The sequence below is a fragment of the Paramisgurnus dabryanus genome, chromosome 4, assembly GCF_030506205.2.
Source record: "Paramisgurnus dabryanus chromosome 4, PD_genome_1.1, whole genome shotgun sequence".
Lineage (NCBI taxonomy): Eukaryota > Metazoa > Chordata > Actinopteri > Cypriniformes > Cobitidae > Paramisgurnus > Paramisgurnus dabryanus.
In genome coordinates, this window is record NC_133340.1 from 24,931,913 (window position 1) to 24,956,678 (window position 24,766).

General features: G+C 34.4%; 1 protein-coding gene across 1 annotated transcript in view; it reads right to left on the reverse strand.

Annotated features, from left to right (window-relative positions):
• LOC135786268 (uncharacterized) overlaps positions 1 to 24,766 on the reverse strand; it is a 34,355-nt gene that overhangs the window by 3,343 nt on the left and 6,246 nt on the right. The window contains exons 14-59 of the mRNA XM_073814602.1: positions 23,645 to 23,711; positions 22,991 to 23,049; positions 22,663 to 22,846; positions 22,476 to 22,575; positions 22,136 to 22,345; positions 21,961 to 22,028; positions 20,044 to 20,308; positions 19,176 to 19,290; positions 18,796 to 18,872; positions 18,476 to 18,694; positions 18,200 to 18,291; positions 17,170 to 17,300; positions 16,941 to 17,068; positions 16,777 to 16,847; positions 16,578 to 16,702; positions 15,936 to 15,995; positions 15,745 to 15,850; positions 14,008 to 14,197; positions 13,756 to 13,919; positions 13,545 to 13,619; positions 13,379 to 13,468; positions 13,216 to 13,284; positions 13,001 to 13,144; positions 12,747 to 12,887; positions 11,478 to 11,641; positions 10,916 to 10,979; positions 10,773 to 10,831; positions 8,682 to 8,865; positions 8,501 to 8,600; positions 8,171 to 8,381; positions 6,415 to 6,650; positions 5,762 to 5,876; positions 5,592 to 5,668; positions 5,275 to 5,493; positions 5,034 to 5,125; positions 4,803 to 4,933; positions 4,587 to 4,714; positions 4,423 to 4,493; positions 2,390 to 2,514; positions 1,994 to 2,053; positions 1,795 to 1,900; positions 1,148 to 1,337; positions 890 to 1,053; positions 712 to 786; positions 343 to 438; positions 170 to 259 (exon numbers count right to left, since the gene is read on the reverse strand). Coding sequence (XP_073670703.1) covers positions 170 to 259; positions 343 to 438; positions 712 to 786; positions 890 to 1,053; positions 1,148 to 1,337; positions 1,795 to 1,900; positions 1,994 to 2,053; positions 2,390 to 2,514; positions 4,423 to 4,493; positions 4,587 to 4,714; positions 4,803 to 4,933; positions 5,034 to 5,125; positions 5,275 to 5,493; positions 5,592 to 5,668; positions 5,762 to 5,876; positions 6,415 to 6,650; positions 8,171 to 8,381; positions 8,501 to 8,600; positions 8,682 to 8,865; positions 10,773 to 10,831; positions 10,916 to 10,979; positions 11,478 to 11,641; positions 12,747 to 12,887; positions 13,001 to 13,144; positions 13,216 to 13,284; positions 13,379 to 13,468; positions 13,545 to 13,619; positions 13,756 to 13,919; positions 14,008 to 14,197; positions 15,745 to 15,850; positions 15,936 to 15,995; positions 16,578 to 16,702; positions 16,777 to 16,847; positions 16,941 to 17,068; positions 17,170 to 17,300; positions 18,200 to 18,291; positions 18,476 to 18,694; positions 18,796 to 18,872; positions 19,176 to 19,290; positions 20,044 to 20,308; positions 21,961 to 22,028; positions 22,136 to 22,345; positions 22,476 to 22,575; positions 22,663 to 22,846; positions 22,991 to 23,049; positions 23,645 to 23,711 — 5,707 coding nt within the window. The remainder of the gene's footprint in view (positions 1 to 169; positions 260 to 342; positions 439 to 711; positions 787 to 889; positions 1,054 to 1,147; positions 1,338 to 1,794; positions 1,901 to 1,993; positions 2,054 to 2,389; positions 2,515 to 4,422; positions 4,494 to 4,586; positions 4,715 to 4,802; positions 4,934 to 5,033; positions 5,126 to 5,274; positions 5,494 to 5,591; positions 5,669 to 5,761; positions 5,877 to 6,414; positions 6,651 to 8,170; positions 8,382 to 8,500; positions 8,601 to 8,681; positions 8,866 to 10,772; positions 10,832 to 10,915; positions 10,980 to 11,477; positions 11,642 to 12,746; positions 12,888 to 13,000; positions 13,145 to 13,215; positions 13,285 to 13,378; positions 13,469 to 13,544; positions 13,620 to 13,755; positions 13,920 to 14,007; positions 14,198 to 15,744; positions 15,851 to 15,935; positions 15,996 to 16,577; positions 16,703 to 16,776; positions 16,848 to 16,940; positions 17,069 to 17,169; positions 17,301 to 18,199; positions 18,292 to 18,475; positions 18,695 to 18,795; positions 18,873 to 19,175; positions 19,291 to 20,043; positions 20,309 to 21,960; positions 22,029 to 22,135; positions 22,346 to 22,475; positions 22,576 to 22,662; positions 22,847 to 22,990; positions 23,050 to 23,644; positions 23,712 to 24,766) is intronic.

Here is a 24,766-nt window from a genome sequence, read left to right on the forward strand (position 1 = left end):
AAATGCTCTTTTTTGGGGGTCGACAGCTTATAAAAACATATTTTAGGGTTTTTTATATATAGTTATGTAGATTATATTGCATTTCTGTCAATAGATCCTTCTAAAAGTTACACAATGCTCCTTTAAAAGTAGGATTTGAACAAATATTGCAAAAGCTTTCCTCACTCACATTCACCGTCCACATTCTGTTTTTCCAAAGCCTGCATTTGGCTTCAAGGTTAAAGATGCATGGAGATACTTTTAGCTTGTTTACAATGTCCTGTAAAAAGGGTTTATGGTGAAACATGCATAGGCCAACATATAAAATTGATTAAAAAATATTAAAAAGTCTTTAGTACTTACAACATAGTACATTTTCAGCTCATTCAACGCAACGACGTTTCCATTGAAGTTATGCATCCACCAGTTATCATTAAGATCCTCACTGGTAGTTTGCAGCTGTTGATGGGGAATAAAAATTATTTACTTTTTTTTGTCTTTACTTTTAAAAACTTTAATTGTAATTTTGAATTAGTAATGGACTGATATACAGTATTTGACTCTGTCTATGAAATCCATGTTAAAGTCTCTTAATCTAATGTTGAGATTTTGAAGCATCAAAGTTTGATTTTAATTATTGATTTGACAAATATTGGCATGATCTTACTCAGTCGCAAAAATTACTAGTATAGACTGGGTAGACCCAGATATCTGTATTTTATTCATTCTTACCATATCAAGCAGATCATTAACTTCCTGAATGATAAAATCACTCCTTGTAATCTTATTCTGTGCACTGCAGCAGGCCTTCACAACAAAAACCATACACACACATACTGTATTTTAAACTACTATTACGTGGTTACATTTGTGCATTATTTGCATTTGATAGTGCTAGTAATGAAGGCACCTTATAGACCATCTGTAGGATCTTCACAAGCTCCTCCAGATGACTCGGTATGTCTCTGTTCATTTTGTCAATACCAATCCTGGCAATCAGCTTGACAGATTCTTTACGAAATAACTTCACCAAGTTTTTGAGACAATCACCAGGGAGTTTGGACCAGTAATTTTCTAAAAATAAACAAAAAACAACATAAAACGTAAAAAAAGGCAAAGCAAACAAGAGCAAAAACATATATAAAGTGACATTATTTTAAAACTTTACCTAACACTTTAAGAGCGTCAGGTTTCAGCTGAAGAATTTTGGAGGCGAGCACTTGAAGGAGTTTAGCCCTCTGTTCATCCTGGCAAACGGCAATGAGTTCAGGGAGGAGAAGATAAACTCTTAGTGCTTCAACACTTGATGGACTTGAGTTAAGAGAAGGCAATAGCTCATCCTGAACCGTCTTTACAACCTGAATAAAAACACAAAGAAATACAAAACATTAAAATATAAAAATTTAAACCGAACTTCTTTCTGACCCTTTTTTTTTAGATAACACAAATAAAACACTGGTCATTTATGTTTCTGTTGTACAAGCACGTGCTCTTTAATGATCTTAATATTATTTTGACAATGGGTGGTCTAATTCAGGGGTGGGCATTCCTGGTCCTTGAGGGCCACTGTCCTGCAAAGTTTGGATGGCTTGTAAATGACTTTCAGGTGTGTTTTATTAGGAAGCTAAACTTTGCAGGACAGTGGCCCTCCAGGACCTGAAATGCCCACCCCTGGTTTAAATCAATAGTGGTCAACTTCAGTGCTGGTGTTTGCTTACAATAAAGAACTTTATTTAGTTTTATTATCAACAATATTTTTAAAATCATCTTTTAATTTATAATGTAATACACTGAAAATGTTGGATCTGTCATTACCTTTGACATCATCCCTTCCCTCTTTGATAATTTTGCAAAGGATTTCTTGACCAGGTCAAAGTCCAAACCGCAGAACTCCTCAGAAGTCTGATAATGCTCATCACAACTACAAAGACAAAATGTATACAAAAATGTACATAAATAAATAAAGATTATTGTCTAAATTGATACACAGACAGTCATGTCTAACTGTTTTTACCTCATCTTAAGAAAACTTCCATTCAAAGAGGCAGCAGATGAAAACACTTTTTTGATTTTACTGTAAAAATAAACAATGATTTCAATTATGTTATATTCATATAAAGAAATGACACTTCATTCATTCATACTGGGCGACTACACTCATTAAATACTAAAAAAAACAATAAACAAAAATAGCAAAGTTTGTATTTATTGTATATATTTATTCTGTAGCTTTCGGCATAGACTTGTTCATTTTAGATGTGTTTTTTAAATGTGATTTTGCAGCCATATTGAGTATAATAGCAGTGCTCATTCAATCATCTTGTTATATCCAATATCTTTGCTTCCACCCATCAGATGTCAACAGCATACCAATATTTGCAGTGTCTATTAACCAAAATAAAACACTTACTTTTTAACTGCTTTCCATGACTTTGAATCACAATCAGACACCCAATGGTCAATCATTGTGTCATTTAAAGTCATAATTCGTCTGCTTTGGTTGGGTTTAGGATTTGTTGACTCATTCTCAGATACCTACCAAACAGTAAAATATACAATTAAAATATATTTATTTAAAATATGTGACCCTGGACCACAAAACCAGTTATAAGAGTGAATTTTTAAGTAAGATAATAATGAATAAATAAGCTTTCAATTGATGTATGGTTTGTTAGGATAGGATAATATTTGGTACAAACTACTGGAAAATCTGTGTGCAAACAAAAAATCTAAATATATTGAGGAAATCGCCTTTAAAGTTGTCCTTAACTCTTTTAATGCCATTGACGAGTTAACTCGTCAATTATGAGAAAACGCTTCCCTGCCAATGCCGAGTATTTCCGGCTTTCCGCATCACCGCTTATCCACCAGGTAGTTATGCCTCACGTGAAAGAGTAAGAACTCTGTTTATGTTTTCTGAGGATCGCCCTGAATGGGATCTCCATCAAAAGAAGAAACCTACCCATATTTGAGAGGTGATAAAAGAGAACTAAGGAAGGTAGGACGAAACTTTTTTCTGGAAGGCTTTAAACTTTTGTGAAAATCATGAAAAATGCTGGTGCTGGCTGGCAACTTTTTTAAAAACGCTGGCGGCAAAAGAGATAACAAAAAATATTACTAATGATGATAAATATATATTTTTATATATATTTACAGTAGGAAATTTACAAAATATCTTCATGGAATATGATTTTTACTTAATATTCTTATGATTTTTGGCTGATACAATGTATTGTTGTCTATTAATACCAATATACCTGTGCGGCTTAAAGGATTAGTCCATTTTCTTAAAAGAAAAATCCAGATAATTTTCTCACCACCATGTCATCCAAAATGTTGATGTCTTTCTTTGTTCAGTCGAGAAGAAATTATGTTTTTTTAAAGGGAAACATTGCAGAATTTTTTTAATTTTAATGGACTTTAATAGAGCGCAACATTTAATACTTAACTCAACACTTAACAGTTTTTTTCAACAGAGTTTCAAAGGATTATAAACGATCCCAAACGAGGCATAAGGGTCTTATCTAGCGAAACGATTGTCATTTTTGACAATAAAAATAACAAATATACACTTTTGAACCACAACTTCTCGTCATGTAGATCCGGTCGTGATGCGCCAGCTGACCCCACGCAATACGTCATGACGTCAAGAGGTCACAGAGGACGAACGCGAAACTCCGCCCCAGTGTTTACAAGTGTGTTAAAAGAGGACCGTTCCTACGTTGTTGTATGTCAACTGATACTAATTAATGTCTTTGTGTCAGTTTATTGTTTAAAATGGTCCGCAAATGTGCGTTTTATATATGTAACACGTGACCTCCCTACGTCACTACGCATTTACGTTAGGTCGCGCTGAACCGGACCTACACGAAAAGTTGTGGTTTAAAAGTGCATATTTTTTTATTTTTCTTGTCAAAAATGACAATCGTTTCGCTAAATAAGACCCTTATGCCTCGTTTGGGATCGTTTATAGACCTTTGAAACTCTTTTGAAAAAAAACTGTTAAGTGTTGAGTTAGGTATTAAATGTTGGGCTCTATTAAAGTCCATTAAAATGAGAAAAATCCTGCAATGTTTTCCTCAAAAAACATAATTTCTTCTGGACTGAACAAAGAAAGACATCAACATTTTGGATGACATGGTGGTGAGTAAATTATCTGGATTTTTCTTTTAAGAAAATGGACTAATCCTTTAACAAAAAATATTACTAATGATGATAAATATATATATTTATATATATTTACAGTAGGAAATTTACAAAATATCTTCATGGAATATGATTTTTACTTAATATTCTTATGATTTTTGGCTGATACAATGTATTGTTGTCTATTAACACAAATATACCCGTGCGACTTAAGACTGGTTTTGTTGTCCAGGGTCACATATATAAAACAATAACTAGCTTATAAAATGTTTTTTGAATAAGAATTATCTGGCTTACCTTGTAAAACAGTGCAAAGGAATGGTGCTCCCCAGCAATGACTTTTTTAATTACATATTCATCATGTAAATCTGTATGTAAATATTTTGCCAGAGTTAAGAGTTCAAATTCCTTTAATACAAATATATATATAACAGAATTATCAAATTAAGAATTTTAAATACCAGTTGTCAGGTGTACAGGTGATGGCACAGGCTGGTTGATCATTTGTCCATTTCCCAGCTCCCCCTGTGTCCCACATCCAAATGAGTAGATCAGCTGTGATGATGCGACTAACACGAGCGTGTGATGCCTTAATGCAAAAAATCAAATGCTCAGTTAAAATCAAACTATGAAATCTATTTATTTTTACAAAAATCATGTAAAACTGTCAAGTTTACCTCCCACATGTGACCTGTGACACTTTAGAGGCCCACATTTCGGCAACCACTCGTGGAAGATGTTCATCTTTAAATGAATTGTGCCCAAGTTGACCAAACTTTCCTGATCCAAATGTGAACACAGTTCCTCCCTGATAATACAAACATATTCTCATTAAGGCACAATTTAGTACAATTCATTGATTCACTGAGCAGATATTTAGGTTATCGCAGCACCAAAGCATAAAATACTTTTGACAAAGTTGCAGTGTGCTCTCCTCCACATGAGATAAACTGAGTTTTCTTCCCATTCAGGCTTTTTACAAGTGTAGGCACGTGTCTGTCTGTAATCACATAACAGTAAGCGCAACACATGTCAATTACTTCACATTAATGATATGATGTTATAATTATGCCAAAAGTACAGCAGATTTATTAAATGTAATACACATCTTTTTGTAATCTTTCACAGTAACATCACCAAAGTTTATACCTGTAGTATCTCCCAGTCCCAGCTGTCCAGAAGAGTTTTTTCCCCATCCAAACACGACTCCAGAGAGAGACAACACAAAACTGTGATCTCCACCAGCGCTGATCTGAGCCAGAGGAACCCCATCCAGAAACGTCATGTGTTGAGGAGTCAAACATCCAGATCCTTCATTCAGACCCAGCTGACAATGAGAGTTTTCACCCCATACATAAACACGACCATCTGAGGGGACAAGAGTAACAAATCTCAAAAAACATCCTTTCATTTATTAACCATCAGTTAATTTGGGGGGAATATGGTAATGGGATGGATGTAAGTACCCTGAGTTAGGGCCATTGAATGCTGGTCTCCACATGAGATCTGAATCACGTGTCTGTTGGCCAGGTCTTTGAGAGGTCTGCAGGGATTTTAATAAATATTAAATTAAACTGTATTTGTCATTGCAAGATACAGCATATGATACTGGTATTGGTGTTATGAGACAACATACGTGCACAAAGTAGATCTGTTAAAAACGAAAACGTTTCCCTCTTGACCGAGAAGAACTGCACCAGATCCACCACAGACCATTGATCTGATTTTGACATTCTTCAAATTTATGGGTTCTGTATAGACATAGACATCACACTTAAAATGAACACAACTGCAATACAAAATATTGAAAACATGACATCATACAAAGATGCTACATCTTTTCTCACAACTAACTTACTTTTTCAAGACATTTTTTTTTTATGTGACGTCACAGATCCTCAACAGGTGCATTTTATTGGTTAAATGTATAAATCTGTGTAAATTTCTTTGTTCTGATAAACACAAAGGAAAACATTTTGAGGAATGTTTGTAAACAAACCGTTCATGAGCCCAATTTACTTCCATTCTTTACTCCTCCTACTGAAGTGAATGGGACTCATGATCGATTACAAACATTTCTCAAAATATCTTCCTTCGTGTTTATCAGAACAAAGAAATTTATACAGGTTTGTAACCACATGAAAGTAAGTAAATGATGACAGAATTTTCATTTTTGGGTGAACTATCCCTTTAAGTGTAATAACACCATCATTAAAGTTTCTAACCTGGATTACGTAATGAAGAATGTAAATAGTGTCATGTCAATAATATGAAATAATATAACCTTACTCAGTTTGCCATCTTGACCATTGGGTTCATCACGAAATTTCAGGACCGAAGCTTTCCCATTCCGGATAAATCCAACAATAAACCTTCCTGCAGACATGTCCTGGATTTCTGACTTTAGACACACGCATCGTACGGCATCATTCAGATGTTTGACTTTTTCTAGTTTTATCAAATCGAAGCCCTCTCGGACCTGCGCTCCCCAATAACACAACATCTTCACATCTGATGAATGAAACCTTCAGCGTCTGTTTAAGTCTGACTGCAGCATATCGAAACATGTTTATTAGACAGTTTCACACAAAACGAAAGCAAGTTGTGAAATTCCAAGTGTGTTCGACGTCATCCTGTTCTGCGCAGACCGAACAAAGTACCGCGAGAGCGATTCGAAAGCAAATTAAAATATCGCTCTCGCGGTACTCTGATGTCATAAGTCCATCGGTCTGCGCAGCCCCGGTGTTTTCTGCGCTTTACTTTTAGGCGAAAAAGGAAAGCAAAACTCCCTGTGAGAAAAATTCCTTTAAATTATTGTTGTGACCAGGGATGGGCAGTATTTCAGATACATGTTTTTAAAATACGTATTTGAAATACAAAATACTTTTTTGCATTTTAAATGCTTTTAGAAATGTGTTAATGTGATTTGTATTTATGTTTTTTAAATACGTTTAATATGAGTATTATTGTATTTTCAAAATACAAAATGCTGTATTTGTATTTTAATACATTTTCAAGTATTTAAACAGTTTCTACCATTTTGTATTTGTATTTAAATATTTTTTTTCTACACAGTATTTTGTATTTGTGCTTTATTTTGGTGTATTTATGCCCATGTGACAACGTATTAATGACTAATTATGTGTAATCAATTTTTTTTATTGAAGCCATAATTAATGTAAATGTACTCCTATAACATTCATATACCTGTACATATACATACATTCTTCAAATTATAAATATGTATATTTATGTATAATAATATGCAAAATATAATTAACAAATAAAATAATGCTAACAACAATTATAATAAAATTAACAAAAAAAAAATGAATGACTAAAATATAGAAAAATAAATAATAACTATTATCATTATTATTATCAGTAATAATTAAATTGTATTAAAATAAAAAAAAATATTATTTACTCTTTCATTAAATTTTTATGCGTCTGCTTATGTATTTGGATGTGTGTTCTGATATTTACCCAGGATAAAATTAATTGTGTGTGCCCTATTTAATTCTGATGCAAGTTATTTATGGTTAAGTATGGCAAAATGAAAATCACCACAATGTCATGCAGTTATAATGTATTACAGCACAGGTAAGAGACCAATAGAGAGAGAAAGAAAGTCTTTATTTCTATAACATGCATTACATGCATAAAAAGCAAAACTGCATAAATAGTTTTCCACAATAAATCTACAAAAGCAGCATTAAGCAAAATGTTTTTCCCTGTAAGTGAAAAATAATCTACACTGCCATATTTGTAAATTTGCAAATATAAGAAGCTCAGATAAACGTACAACTATGCATTTGGCAAAGGCTTTTATCCAAAGTGACCTACAGTGCATGTATACAATTCATCACTTAGTGTGTGGAATCGAATCCATTACCTTTGACACGGCTAATGCTATGCTATATCAACTGAGCTACAGACCTAATTTATATAACATATCATAAAGCCATAAAAAAGCAGCCTTCAGCTTATTGCTGACTACATATATTTTGGGTTAAGCTAATTCTAGGTATGTTGACCTTGTCACGCCCGTCCAAAAACCTTACAAAAGCTGACAGCATGTATTAGCTGGTTACGAAGTATGTCGATATCGCTGTATTTGGGGAGATGTAATGTGCCAAAACAAGTCTTGGCTTCTGGGAGACGATCATCTGAATCAGGAACGTTTAACAGCACAATCTTCAGAGTCAACTTTGAGAGACCTCCAGCAGGTATACGGTCCGTTCCATACATGAACACTAAAAATAAAAAGTTTACAGTATAGTATGAGGATATATATAAAAAATACAAAATTATTTAGAGGTGCAGGTTAGATTGATTTATTAAATAAGATTCATTCTGAAGTCAAATATCTTACCCAGAAATTTCCTCTTGTCTTCTTCAGAGAGCTCAAAAAAAACGGTCCAAAAATTCTTGATCAGCTCATCAGAAGGAGAACAGTTTGTGTAGGTAGCACACTAAGTACGAAGTAAAAAATTAGTACACTAAACATGACTTGACACATCTATTACAGAGTTTACTGACTTTGATCTTTATACCTTGAGAAGGTCTTCCCACTCGTATACAGGAGAACCATGGAGAACTAGTCGGAGTTCCTCAGGGTGAAATATTCTCCAGGCACCGACTGGACAGCCTTTAGAAAAACCTTCTGCGAACTTCTCAAACTGATTCTTTACTGATTTGTTCAACATGAAGTCCACATACAAATCCACATACTTCTGTCTGCAAAATATATCACATTCAGCAATGATAGCCTGCATATTACACCCAAATTATGTTTAAAGGGTACATTTCACAAGACTTTTTTAAGATGTCAAATAAATATTTGGTGTCCCCAGAGTACGAATGTAAAGTTCTAGTTCAAAATACCATAATTTATTACAGCATGTTAAAATTGCCAAATCGTTTTTGGGTGTGTCCTTTTAAATGCAAATGAGCTGGGGCCGTATTCACAAAGAATTTTAAGGCTAAAAGTAGCTCCTAACTGGCGAATTTAGGAGCAACTCATAAAAATACTGGGCGTGTCACTCCTAAATTTAGGACTCCTAATTTTTTTCACTAAGAGTAATTCACAAAGCATTTTAGCCCTAAAAGTAGCACCTAAGTCTGAGACAGCTTAAAAGAAGTCGAGAGGACTCCTAACTCACTAAGACCTATTCACAAAGGATCTTAAAATGTCTTAGGTGCTGATCCTCCTTAACATGGACAGTTTCACCAACTCAAAAGCATTGCACATAACACTTAAAAGCACACTTTAATGTAAGCATATTGTTTATAACATTTGTTTCATAATTCATTACATTCATGGCAAGCAGGAAGTTTTTTAGAATTACATGAAACAATAATGAAATTAAATATTTAATATTATAGGCATACCTTTTGCCATGCTAGTCTGTTTAAAGGCTGCAATCTCAACCCTCTACTGCAATTGTAATGCATACCACCGCCTCTCGCAGTCGTCTGGGGCCCGCGACACAAGCGGGAATGCTGCATTGATCTGCAACAAATCCTCTCCCATCAGTAATGCGCGGGTTGATCCGAAATGAGCGGATGCCTGAGGTCACCTGAGGTCCGACTTGCGGGCGGGTTAGTTGAAAACGTTGGTCGGGTGCCGGTTGTTTTGTACATTGACCCGCGCATCATTGTCTCGCATGTCTCACGCTTAGTTTTGCTTGATATCTCAGTGCCGAATTTCCCTTTTATTACGTTTTTTTTTCCAGCACCAACTGGGACAGCAGCATCCAGTTGGGCTTTCTTTTCCGTTTTGGCGAGTTCATAATCCACCGTCATTTATTTATTACATTAGGATTCTTCAATATGGGCAACATTTCCTTGCTTTAAGTAGTCTATTTAGGCTAATAGGATGTCAATTAATCAAGGAAGTGTTAATGCAATGTCGTTTTTTATTATTAGGCAATTGGCGGTTTTCATTTGGGTATTAGGCTACCTTGATTTAATTTAATTTAATTCACGACTTTTCTTTAATATATGCATTTCGATGGCATTACTATTATTATTTTGTGTAGGAAACAGACATATTTCGATGTTGTAATTCCATGCAACTTGGTGCGTCTGTGTTATGTTCCGCATGACAGCCCTGTCATCTAACAACCAATCACTGTGGTCATTGCGAGGCAGCTCGTGCATGAGAATTGACGTCATCCGTAGCAACGAAGACTCACTCTTAGTTAAGGAGTTATCATTTTTCCTTACTAAAAGTAGGTCTGAAAGGCGTTGTGAATAACTTTTAAGAGAAAACTCCTAGCTAAAATCTTTTAGTGCGATTTAGGAGTACTCTTAGTGGTAAGATAAAATGCTTTGTGAATACGGCCCCAGATCTCTCCACGAAATGGCAGTATATGGTTGAATAGTGCAGATTAAAGGGTGGTATTATCCCCTTCTGACATCACAAGGGGAGCCAAATTTCAATGACCTAATTTATCACATGTTTACAGAGAATGGTTTACCAAAAATAAGTTACTGGCTTGATCTTTTTCACATTTTTAGGTTGATAGTAGCACTGGTGACCAAATTATAGCAATTTTCATGATATGTCCCTGTTTAAATAGTATGGATTCTTAAGAACAGATATAGATAATACATGAAAAACTAAAATTGGAAGTTCTTACAGATTAACTTTGGTTACTGGAATTTGAGCTCCATTGGGAAGGAGCTCTTGCCCTTTGAGCTAAAAGAGATAAACAATGTTAGATATATGTACAATATTTTGATCTGACAAGCAGCTGATCTACACTAAATTACAGTCCAATACCGTGAAATCCAAGAATTGTATCTCCACAACTTCCTCGTCCTCCTCGAGAAGATCCTTCAAACCTCTGAATTGGGAATAAAAAATAAACATCATTTGAATAAATAAAAAAGTAATTTAAATTTAACGGATTAACTTGCTTAAAAAGCATCTGAATCCCACATTCAATGAAACAGCCTCATGAGTTTTAAGTGATACACTATTTTAGGGTTAAAACCTTTTTAACCTTTTTAGCCCTGGTGCTTTTTTTGCATTTAAATTAGGCATACCTGAATTTACAAGAGTGTCCTACCCACATACATTTGAGTAAATTGAGTCTCACTTTATGTTTGTATGTAACATAGCTAAGTTATTATACTTTCAAAGAATACCATACAGTATTTGCCTAGTTTTGAGCTCCACAACTTATAGATTTTGATGTCCATGTGTGACAGCCACCAATCAGTGAAGTCTCTGCACCATAAAACATAAATAAATAATACAAAATCTACTGTAACATAAAAATAGGCTATCACTATATTTCGTTCTATAGGAGTCTTGCTTGCAATGTATAGCTCATGTTTACCTGGCCTCTGTAGGAGATATCTCTTCCAGATCGTTCAGAGTGACACTCTGGTCGAGTAGTTTCTTGAACAACGCTAGTGGGAAATTTATGTTCATGTATCGATGGTTGAACAGCGCCATTCCATAGATAACTCCAAGAGAGTGAAAATCTTCATTGTGTGTGTGCTAAAAACACATAAACATTAGAGTATATAGTATGTATCAGAAGCTTAGCATAAACAAAACATAACTAATAATTTAAATAATTTTTTCATTGTTATACTGATATCTCAATCTTGAGATGATACGGGGCACACCAAATGCAAATTCAATGATTTGCATGAGTAGATTACATACAAAGTCAAAGCAAAGACGCAAAAAGACACAAAATCGTGCCGGGCAATGTGAATGACGCGAATTATAGGGCCTACACACCAAACGTGTATTCAATGTTTTGTGTGAGTAGATTATGTACAAAGTTAATGCAAAGACGCGAATAAATGCAAACTTGTGCGTGGCGATGCAAATGACGGCAGTTGTGCGTTGCAATGCCGCGAAAGCACGCACTATCCGCCTCAAACGTGTCTTTGCGCAAGTCGAAAATATTTAACTCAAGCTAAAAATTTGCATGACAGGAAGTTTTATCCAGCAAGTAATCAAGAGCAAGGAACGCAATGCTTTGTGTTTGGTGTGTACGCAGCTTTAGGCGACGCGATTGCCACAAACACGCCCAATTTCCCTCAAACGTTACAAAAATTCAACTTAAGTGAAAATCTGACCCAACGTTAAATCCAGCGAGAAATATTGAGCGAGAACCATGATGCGAATACACGCTTCGTGTTTGGTTTGTGCGCCCTATTATGCTGCGTACACACCAAATGCGAAACATTGCGTTCCTCGCTCTAGATTTCTCGCAGGATTTAACTTTGTGTCTTTTAAATTTACCACTTAAGTTGAATGTTTATAACTTGCAATAGCGCCACCTAATTTGAGACATTCCCGTAGTGAGTTTGCATTGGCCTTCATAATCCACTTGCGCAAAACGTTGAATTTGTGTTTGGTGTGTATGCATCATTAGTTTTATTATACTATTGCGTTATTTGTTCGATTAATTATTTAAAGTGTTTGGATTAATAATCTAAAACAAAATGTATCATTTAAAAAAAAGAATGAATAATATAAAACAAAAATGTATTTAAAGTCTTCTTTCTGTGTAAGGCTGATGACGCACTGAGATGTGACACTACAACTTTAGACATAGAAGTATACATTTGTTAACAGCAGTACGTACTTCAGAATTAAACCACACCAGTGAACTTTCAAAGACGTCCAGGAGCTTCTTTTCCCATGTGAGAAAACCATGGGAAAGCAAGGAGAAGAACTCCGCAGAAAGCCCACCTGCATCTATCCCATTCTCACCTGCAAACGTCACCTGTGCATGAGACATTTCTATTAAAAAACTTATGAGCTAAAAGAAATGCCACATCAAATATATTTCAAGTGGTCTAAAATTCTCAGACTGCTGTTTCTGTAAGACTTTACAACCTTCAGTGATTGGTGAAATGAGTAGCTGCCTTGTCTAAGATACCGAAGTGTGTCTTTCAACACTGTGTGCCTGTTTACATGCAGATTGTTGCCAGAGAAAGAAAAGAGTGGTTCTGAAGATCTCTTCATGTGGTTCTGTAAAAACTTAGAAAAGTACAGTTATGTTAACTATGTATTTGCCTTATTAAAATACTGAAAGACTATCTTTGACTTACAGTAAAGATCCTCTGTTTAGATACAGTGTCAGCCACACAAGGGAAACGGGCCAATGTTTTAATAGTTCTCTGAAAGGAAAAATGAAAGAACTGGAATATCATAAGGATCTTATTGAGATGTCTAAATCTGTAATGGTCATGGCCAGACATCTATTATACCCACAAGATAGTGGTCTTCCGGATCCAGTATTTCTTCAAGAACAAAGCCCAAAGCAAACCAACAGATCCCAATACCTTCTTGGATGAGTTGCAACTTTTGAGAAAGAAAAAAATGATTGTGGATTTATGTGAGGTGTTGATTATTTGATGATTATTGTTTTGGTTCTTACTACGTCTAGGACACCACTGATCTCTTGAATGATGAAATCTCTGTTAAGGATGTCATTTTGGGTACTCCAGCAGACCTTTACAATGAAGACGTAGTGTTAGTACATTATAAACTACTATTAAAGAAACTATTAAAGTTTTGGGTATGCTACTCATCGAAATTAATTTTAATGACTGCAAATTATTTCATCTTGTGATGTTAAACAAAAGCACCTTATAGAGCATCTGAAGGACCTGCAGAAATTTCTGCAGCCGTTTTGGTTCATCCCGGTCTATTTCAAGAAGAGAAATCTCACCAATCACCTCAGCTGATTTACAATGAAATAACTTCACCAAGCCTTTGAGACATTCGGCAGGCAGTTTGGACCAGTAATTTTCTAAAAATAAAAAATATATATATATATATAAAAAGTATTACAAAAGTAATAGTAACACAATGGATGAATATCGGCTTTATAATATTACCCAACACTTTAAGAGCATCAGGTTTCAGCTGAAGAATTTTGGAGGCGAGCCCTTCAAGGAGCTCGGCCTGTTGTTCGTCCTGGCAAACGGCAATGAGTTCAGGGAGGAGAAGATAAACTCTTAGTGCTTCAACACTTGATGGACTGGAGTTAAGAGAGGGCAAAAGCGCAACCCGAACCATCTTCATAACCTGTGGTATAAAATATGGTATAATACACTTTAACTCTTCTTAGTAAGGATTACCACAGAAAATAAGTTCTTTATAACCAGTGTTGGGGGTAACGCATTACAAGTAACGTGCATTACGTAATAGTATTACTTTTCTGAAGTAACGAGTAAAGTAACGCATTACTTTTTAAATGTACACATTAATATTTGAGTAACTTTTCAAAAAAAGTAATGTGAGTTAATTATTTTGATTAAAAAAATTATGTATTGAATTAAACTTAATGTACATTATGCACTCTATGCGTACACGCCTGTGTGGGAAAAGTTTGAGTCAGAAACTGAGATGGCAGGTCAGCGCTTGACATTTTTGTGATGAAATATGCAATTTCTGAATGCAGAACTTCTCAGTAATAAAAGCCACCTGCAAGGCCTGAAAGAGATCAAGCCTTAGCAAAGAAAAAGTAACACAAAAGTAACTAAAAAGTAACATAAGCATTACTTTCCATGAAAAGTAACCAAGTAATAGAATTAGTTACTTTTTTTGGGAGTTACTTAATATTGTAATACATTTCTTTTAAAAGTAACTTTCCCCAACACTGCTTATAACTGTATTATCATGTAGGCCTATTTAGAAGCTGGGATTTGTGAGAATGGTCTAATTTAGCAGGACTTTTAATTTGTAGTAAACCCCAAATATACTTTGAACAGCATCTTCGATGTAAAAAAAATTTTGGTGATTACCTGAAAAATATAAAATTCACACAACTTTTTTTGTTTAATGTGAACATTTCACAAATCTTTGGTGTCCCATGTTAAAATTGTCACTTTGTAGGTGTGAGCCAAAATGTGCTGTTTTTATATGTGTCCTTTTAAATGCAAATGAGCTGATCTCTGCAATAAATGTAAGTGCTGTGGGTTGATAGTGCGAATTAAGAGGTGGTATTATCCCCTTCTGACATCACAAGGGGAGTCAAATGTCAATGACCTATTTTTTCACATGCTTGCAGAGAATGGTTACTGGGTTGATATTTTTCACATTTTCTTGGTTGATAGAAGCACAGAGACCCAATTATACTTACACTTTAACATGAAAAAAGTCAGATTTTCATGAATTGTCCGCTTTAATTAACTAAACATTTTAAGGCAATCAGGTAACTTGAACCAACTTTTTTTTTTACAGTGTTTAACTGTAAATTGTAACCCATTAAAGGGATACTCTAGCCAAATATCAAAATTAGCCCATGATTAACTCTCCCTCAAGCAATCCGAGATACATATGTCCATCATCTTTCAGACCAACCCTTTTGGAGTTTATAAAGTTTGAAATATGCATATTTTTCTTACAAAATCGCAGCGATAACCTGCCGAAGATCTTTATTAACCCCTTGGAGTCGTGGATGCACTTTTTGGGAGGTTTAAAGTCAAAAGTGTTTTATCATTAAAATAACTCCAAACGTGTTCGTCTGAAAGATGATGGCCGTATGTGTCTTGGATTGCTTGAAGGTGAGGACTTCATGGGGAAATTTTGATATTTGATATCTCGCTTTAACAATACTTATTCATCATTACCTTTGACATCACTCTTTTGTTCCCTGATATTTTTGCAAACGATTTTTTAACCAGGTGAAAATCCAAACCACAGAGCTCCACAGATGTCCGATAATGTTCATCACAACTACAAAGACAAAAATAAGCATATTTAAACAGAGTCACATTGGGCACAAAAAAGAAAAAAAAAGGTACAAATGTTTGTAAGTTACCTTGTTTTGAGAAAACTTCCATTCAAAGTGGCAGCGGATGAGAACACTTTGTTTATTTCACTGCCAATAGGAATAAAACCTTGCTTTTAATCATGTTATATTCATATAATTCAATTCAATTCAATTTTATTTATATAGCGCTTTTCACAATTGTTAATTGATGCAAAGCAGCTTTACATGAGTAGATGTAGAGGAGAACACTGAAAATCAATACATAGTATAAGATGTAGAATAAATCGGCTAGGGATAAACCGTGTAAGCGAGCATATTAATAATGTCACGTATACAGTAAAGTGCTAAGTTAAGCCAAAGTTGGCTGACTCTCCCTGGGACTAAAAAACCCCCTAGGAGAAAACCCAATGGGAAAAAATCCTAGAAGGACAAAAAACCCTAGGGAGAGATTAATATATATATATATATATATATATATATAAAGACCAGTTTATTAAACTTATTTATTAAGTTTATTTAAACTGAATTTTTAACCTAAGTGAAATTTTTGAACTTTTTAGAAGTTTTGCCAATTGAGGTAATTATTTAATTTGATCCAACTTGTCAGTTTTTACAGTGCACTTTTTTAAGAGACATTCACAAACACAGGCCTATTTAAAAGTCTCATAATAAACCATTTTAAACACTCACTTTTCAGTTGTCATCCATGACTTTGAATCACTTTCAGACACCCAATGGTCAATCAATGTGTCTTCTAATGTCAAAATCTTCTTGTTTGGATTGGCCCCAGGATTTGCTGATGAAGTTTCAAGTTCCTACAATTTACAAATGTACTATTTACAATGGAGGAATTGTTTAATTGTCAGACTATTTAAGAAGAAAAGCTTACCTTGACAATCAGTGCAAAAGAATGATTCTCCCCGGCAATGAGTTTTCCCATTTCATATTCATCATTCAATTCTGTAGTTAAAGATTTGGTAAGGGTTAAAGCTTGACGCAATGCAATTAATATAAAACTATTACAAAACAGAATACTTGAAAAGTAGATTATACCAGCTGTCAGGTCTACAAGTGATGGCACAGATTGGTTGATCATTTGTCCATTTCCCAGCTCCCCCTGCGTCCCACATCCAAATGAGTAGATCAGCTGTGATGATGCGACTAACACAAGCGTGTGATGCCTAAATGCAAAAAATCAAATGCTTAAGTGCTAAAAGTTGAAATCAAACTATACGATCATATGTATTTTTTACAAAAATCTTGTAAAAACAGTCAAGTTTACCTCCCACATGTGACCTGTGACACTTTAGAGGCCCACATTTCGGCAACCACTCGTGGAAGATGTTCATCTTTAAATGAATTGTGCCCAAGTTGACCAAACTTTCCTGATCCAAATGTGAACACAGTGCCTCCCTGATAATACAAACATATTCTCATTAAAGCATGTCACATATCTGATTTATCAATGTATTTAGCAGAGATTGGGTTACAGCTGCACTACAGCATCCTTTGTCATTGTTTAATTTTAAAATATCTGCAAATTTTATTCATTCCTTTATGGCAAATGCAATATATAATAGTGTGGTAATCAAAAGATTAATCGCATGCAAAATAACAGTTTGTTTTTGCATAATACAATAATTATGTATATATAAATACACACATACATGTATAATTTTAAGAAAACATTTATTTATGTATAATTTTATTTATTTATTTATAATAGGGATGCTAAACAATTAATCGCGATTAATCGTTAGCATAATAAAAGTTTTTGTTTACATCACATATGTGTGTAAACTGTGTATAATAAATATTTATATATATATATATAAATATGAAAACATTCATGTATAATTTTAAGAAAAAAAAAATGTATATATTAAGTATTTATATTTATATATAATATAAATTATACATAAATATACAAATGTATATACACATGTAAACATTTCTAAAACATTTACATGCATGTGTGTACATTTATTTATACAAAGTTATTATACACAGTTCACACACATATATGATGTAAACAAAAACTTTTATTCTGCTAACGATTAATCGCGATTAATCGTTAAGCATCCCTAATTTATAATATAAAAAAAATAAAAATATATAAAAAATAAATAAATACATGTAAATGTTTCTTAAATACATACATGCATGTGTGTGTGTGTGTGTGTGTGTGTGTGTGTGTGTGTGTGTGTGTGTGTGTGTGTATTTATATATACATAATATTTACACACATATTATGCAAAAACAAACTTTTATTTTGAATGCGATTGATCTTTTGACAGCCCTAGTTAAAATACCTTTGACAAAGTTGCAGTGTGCTCTCCTCCACACGAGATAAACTGAGTTTTCTTGCCATTCAGGCTCTTTACGACTGTGGGCACGCGTCTGTCTGTATAACAGTAAGCGCATTACATCCCAATTTTTACATTTATATATTTGTAATATGGATTTGACACCAGTGCCATTATTGTCTAGTAATAATTGTAGTATGGATTCATTTAATGCAATATTGTGCTAAACTGATGAACATGCCACATTTTAGTCTTTTACAGAAACATCACCAAAGTTGATACCTTTAGTGTCTCCAAGTCCCAGCTGTCCAGAAGAGTTTTTTCCCCATCCAAACACGACTCCAGAAAGAGACAACACAAAACTGTGATCTCCACCAGCGCTGATCTGAGCCAGAGGAACCCCATCCAAAAACGTCATGTGTTGAGGAGTCAAACATCCAGATCCTTCATTCAGACCCAGCTGACAATGAGAGTTTTCACCCCATACATAAACACGACCATCTGAGGGGACAAGATTAACAATCTCAAAAAACATACTTTCATTTATGATGAATCATCAGTTATTTTGGGGGGAAATATGGTAATGGGATGAATGCGAGTACCCTGGGTCAGTGCCATTGAATGCTGGTCTCCACATGAGATCTGAATCACGTGCATGTTGGCCAGGTTTTTGAGAGGTCTGCAGGGATGCAACTGTTTATTTTAATAATTATATAACGGCACCATCATCAATAGTAATGTTAAAGATATTTCTTTAGTTTTCTGGGTCAGGCAGACCACGGCTAGTTGTCACATGGGAATGTAACTGTAAAAATATGGGTAAAAACAAGTATGTATGCAAATATATATATATAACGCAAGGATATACAGTAAGAAAAAATAAAAACCATCCTCCTGAGAATTACTGAGCACACGAAAAATGTGACAACTTGCCCCAGTCTCCTCCAGTACTCACTCGATATTATGTTTTTTTTCCACATACCTGCACATTGTGGATTTATCCATAATAATAACCTTCCCTCCACGAGAAAGCAAGACCGCACCACCCCCTCCGCAGACAATCGATGTGATTTCTTCATTCTCTAGCTCTAGTTGTTCTGAGTAAATTAAATAATGTATATTTATATTAAGCATATGACTGTAAGTGCATTAGGCAATGATTATGCATTTCTAAAACAGCTGTTATATGTAACCAACATTTAGGGGTTATTAAAGGGAAATTCTGTCATCATTTTCTCATCCTCATGATGAAGACAAAAGAAGATATTTAAAAAAATGATGGACAGTTCAGTGTAACCATTGATCAACCCAGTAAATTAGTTTTGCTAAACCATTCTCTACAAGCATGTAAAATTTGGCTCCACTTGTGATGTCAGAAGGGGATAATACCGCCCCTTAATCTGCACTATCCAACCACAGTACATTTAGTGCAGAGTTAATTTGCATATACAAGGACACACCCAAAACAGCACATTTTTGCTCACCCCTACAAAGTGCGATTTTTACATGAAAATAAATTATCTATATGTATTTTGAGCTAAAACTTCACATATGTAGGCTACTCTGGGGACACCAAAGATTTATTTTACATCTCAAAAAAGTCTTGGGAAATGTCCCCTTTAATGGTGGTCTATTGGTTCCCATCAGATAACATCCTACCAGGAGAACCCAACACATTACCTGTATACACCCATTATAGAATCCTATTTAACCAATACAATTTCCATTATAACCATTAAATACATTAGAACTTCCGTGATTGTTTCTATTGTTTTCAACCAGGATGTCTAACAATTTGACTGTACGTTAACTGTTTAGCATTGTTATTCATGAAATAAAGTTGATCATACTCAGTTTGCCATTGTGAGCATTGGATTCTCTGCGCAGTCCCAGGACCGAAGCTTTCCCATTTCGGATGAATCCAACAAAAGATCTTCCTGCAGACATGTCCTGGATTTCTGACTTTAGACACGCGCATCGTACAGCATCATTCAGATGTTTGACTTTGTCTGGTTGTATCAGACCAAAGCCCTCTCGGACCTGCGCTCCCCAATAACACAACATCTCCACATCTGATGAACGCACGAGACGCGTTTCTTCAATGCAAACCGAACGTGAAAGTTAACGGCAGAGATGCTGCTGCTTTCAGCCTAAACGAAACTTCTGTCATTTCTCACAAAACGAAAGTAATTTGCAAAGCATGTTTTAGTTGTTTTAAGCTGTTGTAGTTATGTGAGAACATTTTAAATAACGTTTTGAAAATAAATATGCAAAATATAAATCAGCCAAAGGATAGCGCGTCACCTGATGACGTTTTGCCTAGTAACGTTATACAGAGAGAGAAACGAGAAACGAAACCAAAAGTGACAATGCTTTTATTTGTATGTATAAAATACATGCATATAATATAATAAAAAATAAATTAACAAATAGAATAAATTAGTATTTGGTTTTAAGAAGTATAAAGGTAAACAAATTGTTAAACAAATGTAACAGTTTCAAATAATATATATATATTAAATAACGTTTCCCAAACCACAAATAAAGCTCTGTATTCCTGGTTGTAAATATTGAATTTAACCGCCAGGGTTCTTTATAAGATATTATTTCTTTTATTAAATAAACATTTCTTTAACGTTTAGGAAACGTTATTTTATGGTTGCAAGAAATAAAACCTAAAAGAACGTTCCTAAATCACGTAAATGAACATATTCTGTAATATCTGCTTATCCAATACTGGAAAATCTGCATAAATCGATAGATTTAATAAATAAAGTAAACGTTTATGTCCCTATAACCCAAGCCTAATCTATTGATTGCACATACATGTAGTTCGTTACACATTTTTAAGTACATAGTTCATAAAAGTGCAGTACTTTACTGTACTAGACAGCATAACATAACCATGATCATGTATTCAAAAAAATAAAAGAAACAGTGTCCTGTTGTTGGACTGAACCATTAGCTTTTTCATTAGCTTCATGGAAGTTTAAGGAAAAGTTTTCCTTGGACCATCCTTAGAGAGAAGAAAATGAGATATAGAGATGGTTGAAGCAAGATTATTAGGATCCAAAAAATATATAATAATAAATAATAAGATATAAACTATAGAAAACGAAAGCAGCAGCTGTGAGAGGGATTGCTGTATGTTTTGCACGCTTTGTCTTGTTTCGAGAGAGAGGGAGAGAGAGATAGAGAGAGACAGGGTTTCCATTAAAAGTAAAATTCCTTGACTTTCACTAAGAAAAAGCTGAATTTCCAAGACCTACAGTATGTCTGGGATGCCATGAGTCTGGATAATGTACTGTACACCAGTGTTTCCCAACCGGGGGGCCTCAGCAGATTTCCAAGAGGGTCTCAAGATGACTTAAAATTATTAAATATTGGACAAAACAAGCATTAAAATAAGCTAAAACGAGCAAAAATGGAATGTTTCTTATTTTTTTGGCCATTTTAGTAGGAAATATACATCTGTTTAATGGGGGGCCTTCAAATATTGTTGTGGGCAAGTAGGGGGCCTGGAGGTGAAAAAGGGTGGGAACCACTGCTGTACACCATGAGTTTATAAAAATGTATCTTAAATGTGTGAAATGAATAAACAGTGCCAATAAACAGATGTTTTGTAGTCAGCAGACGCTTGGACCCAGAAATGGTATTCTTACATCACAAGTTAACAAGCGGATTCAATTTTGATAAATAAAACTAAAATTTAAACTAACAAACAAAAATCTCTGATATTCCACGACTTGAACAAAAAAATCACTGACTTTCAATGTCTGGAAAAGACCTTTTAAAATTCCATGATATTCCAGAAATTCCATGACCTGAGGGAACCCTGGAGAAAGTGAGAGAGTGAGAAAGAGAGACTTTTCCTGACAAAAACAAAAAAGTATTCTTTCGTTTAGCTTATTTTAACAATGCTGACTGTGTGGGAACTTCATTCCCTTCCAAAAACCTCACAATACTTGATAGCATGTTGTAGCTTATTACGAAGTGTGTCAATATCGCTGTATTTGGGAAGAAGTAATTTGCCAACACAAGTCTGGGCTTCTGGGAAACGATCATCTGAATCAGGAAGGTTTAACTGCACAATCTCCAGAAGCCGCTTTGAGAGACCCCCAGCAGGTACTCGGTCCGTTCCATACATGAAAACTAAAAAAAAATGGTTTAGTATGAGGACATACATCAATAATACAAAAATGCAGATTACATTGATGCATAATAGGATAAAAAAAATCTCTTTACTGTGTCATGTACAATGTACCACCAAAACATAACTTACAGAGAAATTTCTTCTTCTGCTCTTCAGAGAACTCGAAGAAAACGGTCCAGAAATTCTTGATTAGTTCATCAGAGTTGGAACAGCCCTCATATGTGGCACACTGAATAAGTAAAACAAAGTTAGGTACACTAAAAATGTTCATGTTAAAAATATTGTTGTTATATGCATTTGTTTTTTTTGTTTTTACTTTGTGAAGGTTGTCCCACTCGTATGCAGGAGAACCATGAACGAGCTCTCTGAGTTCTTCAGGGTGAAACATTTTCCAGGCATTGACCGGACAGCCTTCATAAAAACCTTCTGCGAATTTCTCGAACTGATTCCTCACAGACTTGTTGAAAATGAAGTCCACATACAAATCCACGTACTTCTGTCTGCACAGGATGAAAGGTATAAGCAAGTGTTTCATTTCATGATCTATGACATACAACATTTATGCCATCTAAAGCTTGTATATAATGTGTTCATGGATTAAAATGAATTTATAGGATTTGAATATCAACAAGTATCATTCCTACCTGTTAGTTTTGGTCACTGGAGTTTGAGCACCATTTGGAATAAGCTCTTCTTCTTTCTCCTGAAGATGATAATCAATAAGACACATCAATCATGGACACATTTTTTGGGGGGACTTTTGGATTTAAACAGTCATAACAAAGGTTATTTATAAATATAAGTCTTAAAATCGTCATGAAACGGAAATAGCGATTGTGTCATTTTCCTGTCTTGACATATATCATCTGAAAAAAAGACATGTTTGGATCATTATGATTTGCGTCATGTTGCTAAATGCTAATCACTGCGATCTTTTCCCAGACCCCACCCTCGCTCCATCCCTCAAAAAAGGAAGAAAAGATAGATAGTTTCGAAGCGATTAGCGTTTTTGCTTGCTATGAGGGCACTTTAATTAAAAAATATAATTATGAAGCTCACAGATAAGTTGTTTATAAAAAATTACCACAATATTTTTTAAGAAAAAATAAAGTTTTCAGATTCAATTTCATGATGACTTTAAAGGTACAGTACAGTAGCAAATCTGCCTGTTTTGTTTTATTGATAAAGAAAGAGTGGAAACTGCAATGTACAGAATTATGACTATAATAGTATTTGAGGTAAAATGCTACATATGTTACCTTACTGTAAAAAGTATAAAAACAGGAAAACAATATTACCATGAAAACCAAATAGAGTCCATCCACTACTTCTTCTTCATCTTCCATCAGAAGATCTTTCAAACTTCTAATTTAAGATATAAAACATGTGCTGCAGTAAGCTGAGATTGCATGGCATGTTTTAAGGAGAGCAAATTTTATCTTTGAGAAACAAAATATTTAAAATCTGAATATTTTGTCAACTTTTAGGAGTAGAGGAGAGTGGGCACAAACTAATGCTTTTTGGCTTTTGCTCTATCATTCAAAAAATAGTTAATGAATAGTTAGATTAATATTTTTTAACACAATCAATCAACACACATATCCTTGCTACAAATGAACACTTAAAGTTTGTTTGTGGGACCTGCCGTTATTGTACAATTACACCAAAAGTGACAGGAGTGCAAATGTGACAACTTACCCCATAGGTGGGGTTCATTGTAACAAATAAGAGGGTTTGTTGTTACATCTGCTAGAAAATGTTGTTTAAACACAAATAATTCAATAAAAATCTGTCTATATACTAAAGGTGGATATTGTTTATATATCTGCCTATAGATATCCACACATTCATCCATCCATCATCCTTCATCTAACCGTCCTTATATTATGCATCAATGCATATAAATAGATTTTTTTTGAAAGGGCTGCACAATTAAGACAAAAATAATAATTGTGAGTTATTTCCCCTGATATTGTATTAACAGTTATCATTTTGATTAATAGTACTAACATTAACATTGTATACCTGAGGCTTAATTGTAACATTTTGTGACAACTAACCCTGCTGTTGCTGACATGTGTCAAAATGGTGTTACGGTTTAGGTAACAAGACAGTGATTCAAATAATATAAGGTTGGATTTGGTGACTTTGTTCAATATCTTAACCAAAACACATCAAAACTTCAGAAATTCACAGGAGATCTTCTGACAGTAAAAGAAAAAGACCAAATGCACAGATTGCTTGGCCCAGTAGAAATCTGTAAAGTAGCCGTATTACACTTAACCCCGCGTTGGATTGTGCACCGCTCACCCTTACACTTGCATATATATGTGGCTTTATAGGTAACAGTCATGGACTAAAAGCCACAAACTCACAGTACAACTCAGATTTCATCTATAAAATGGGTCTTTCAAACAGAT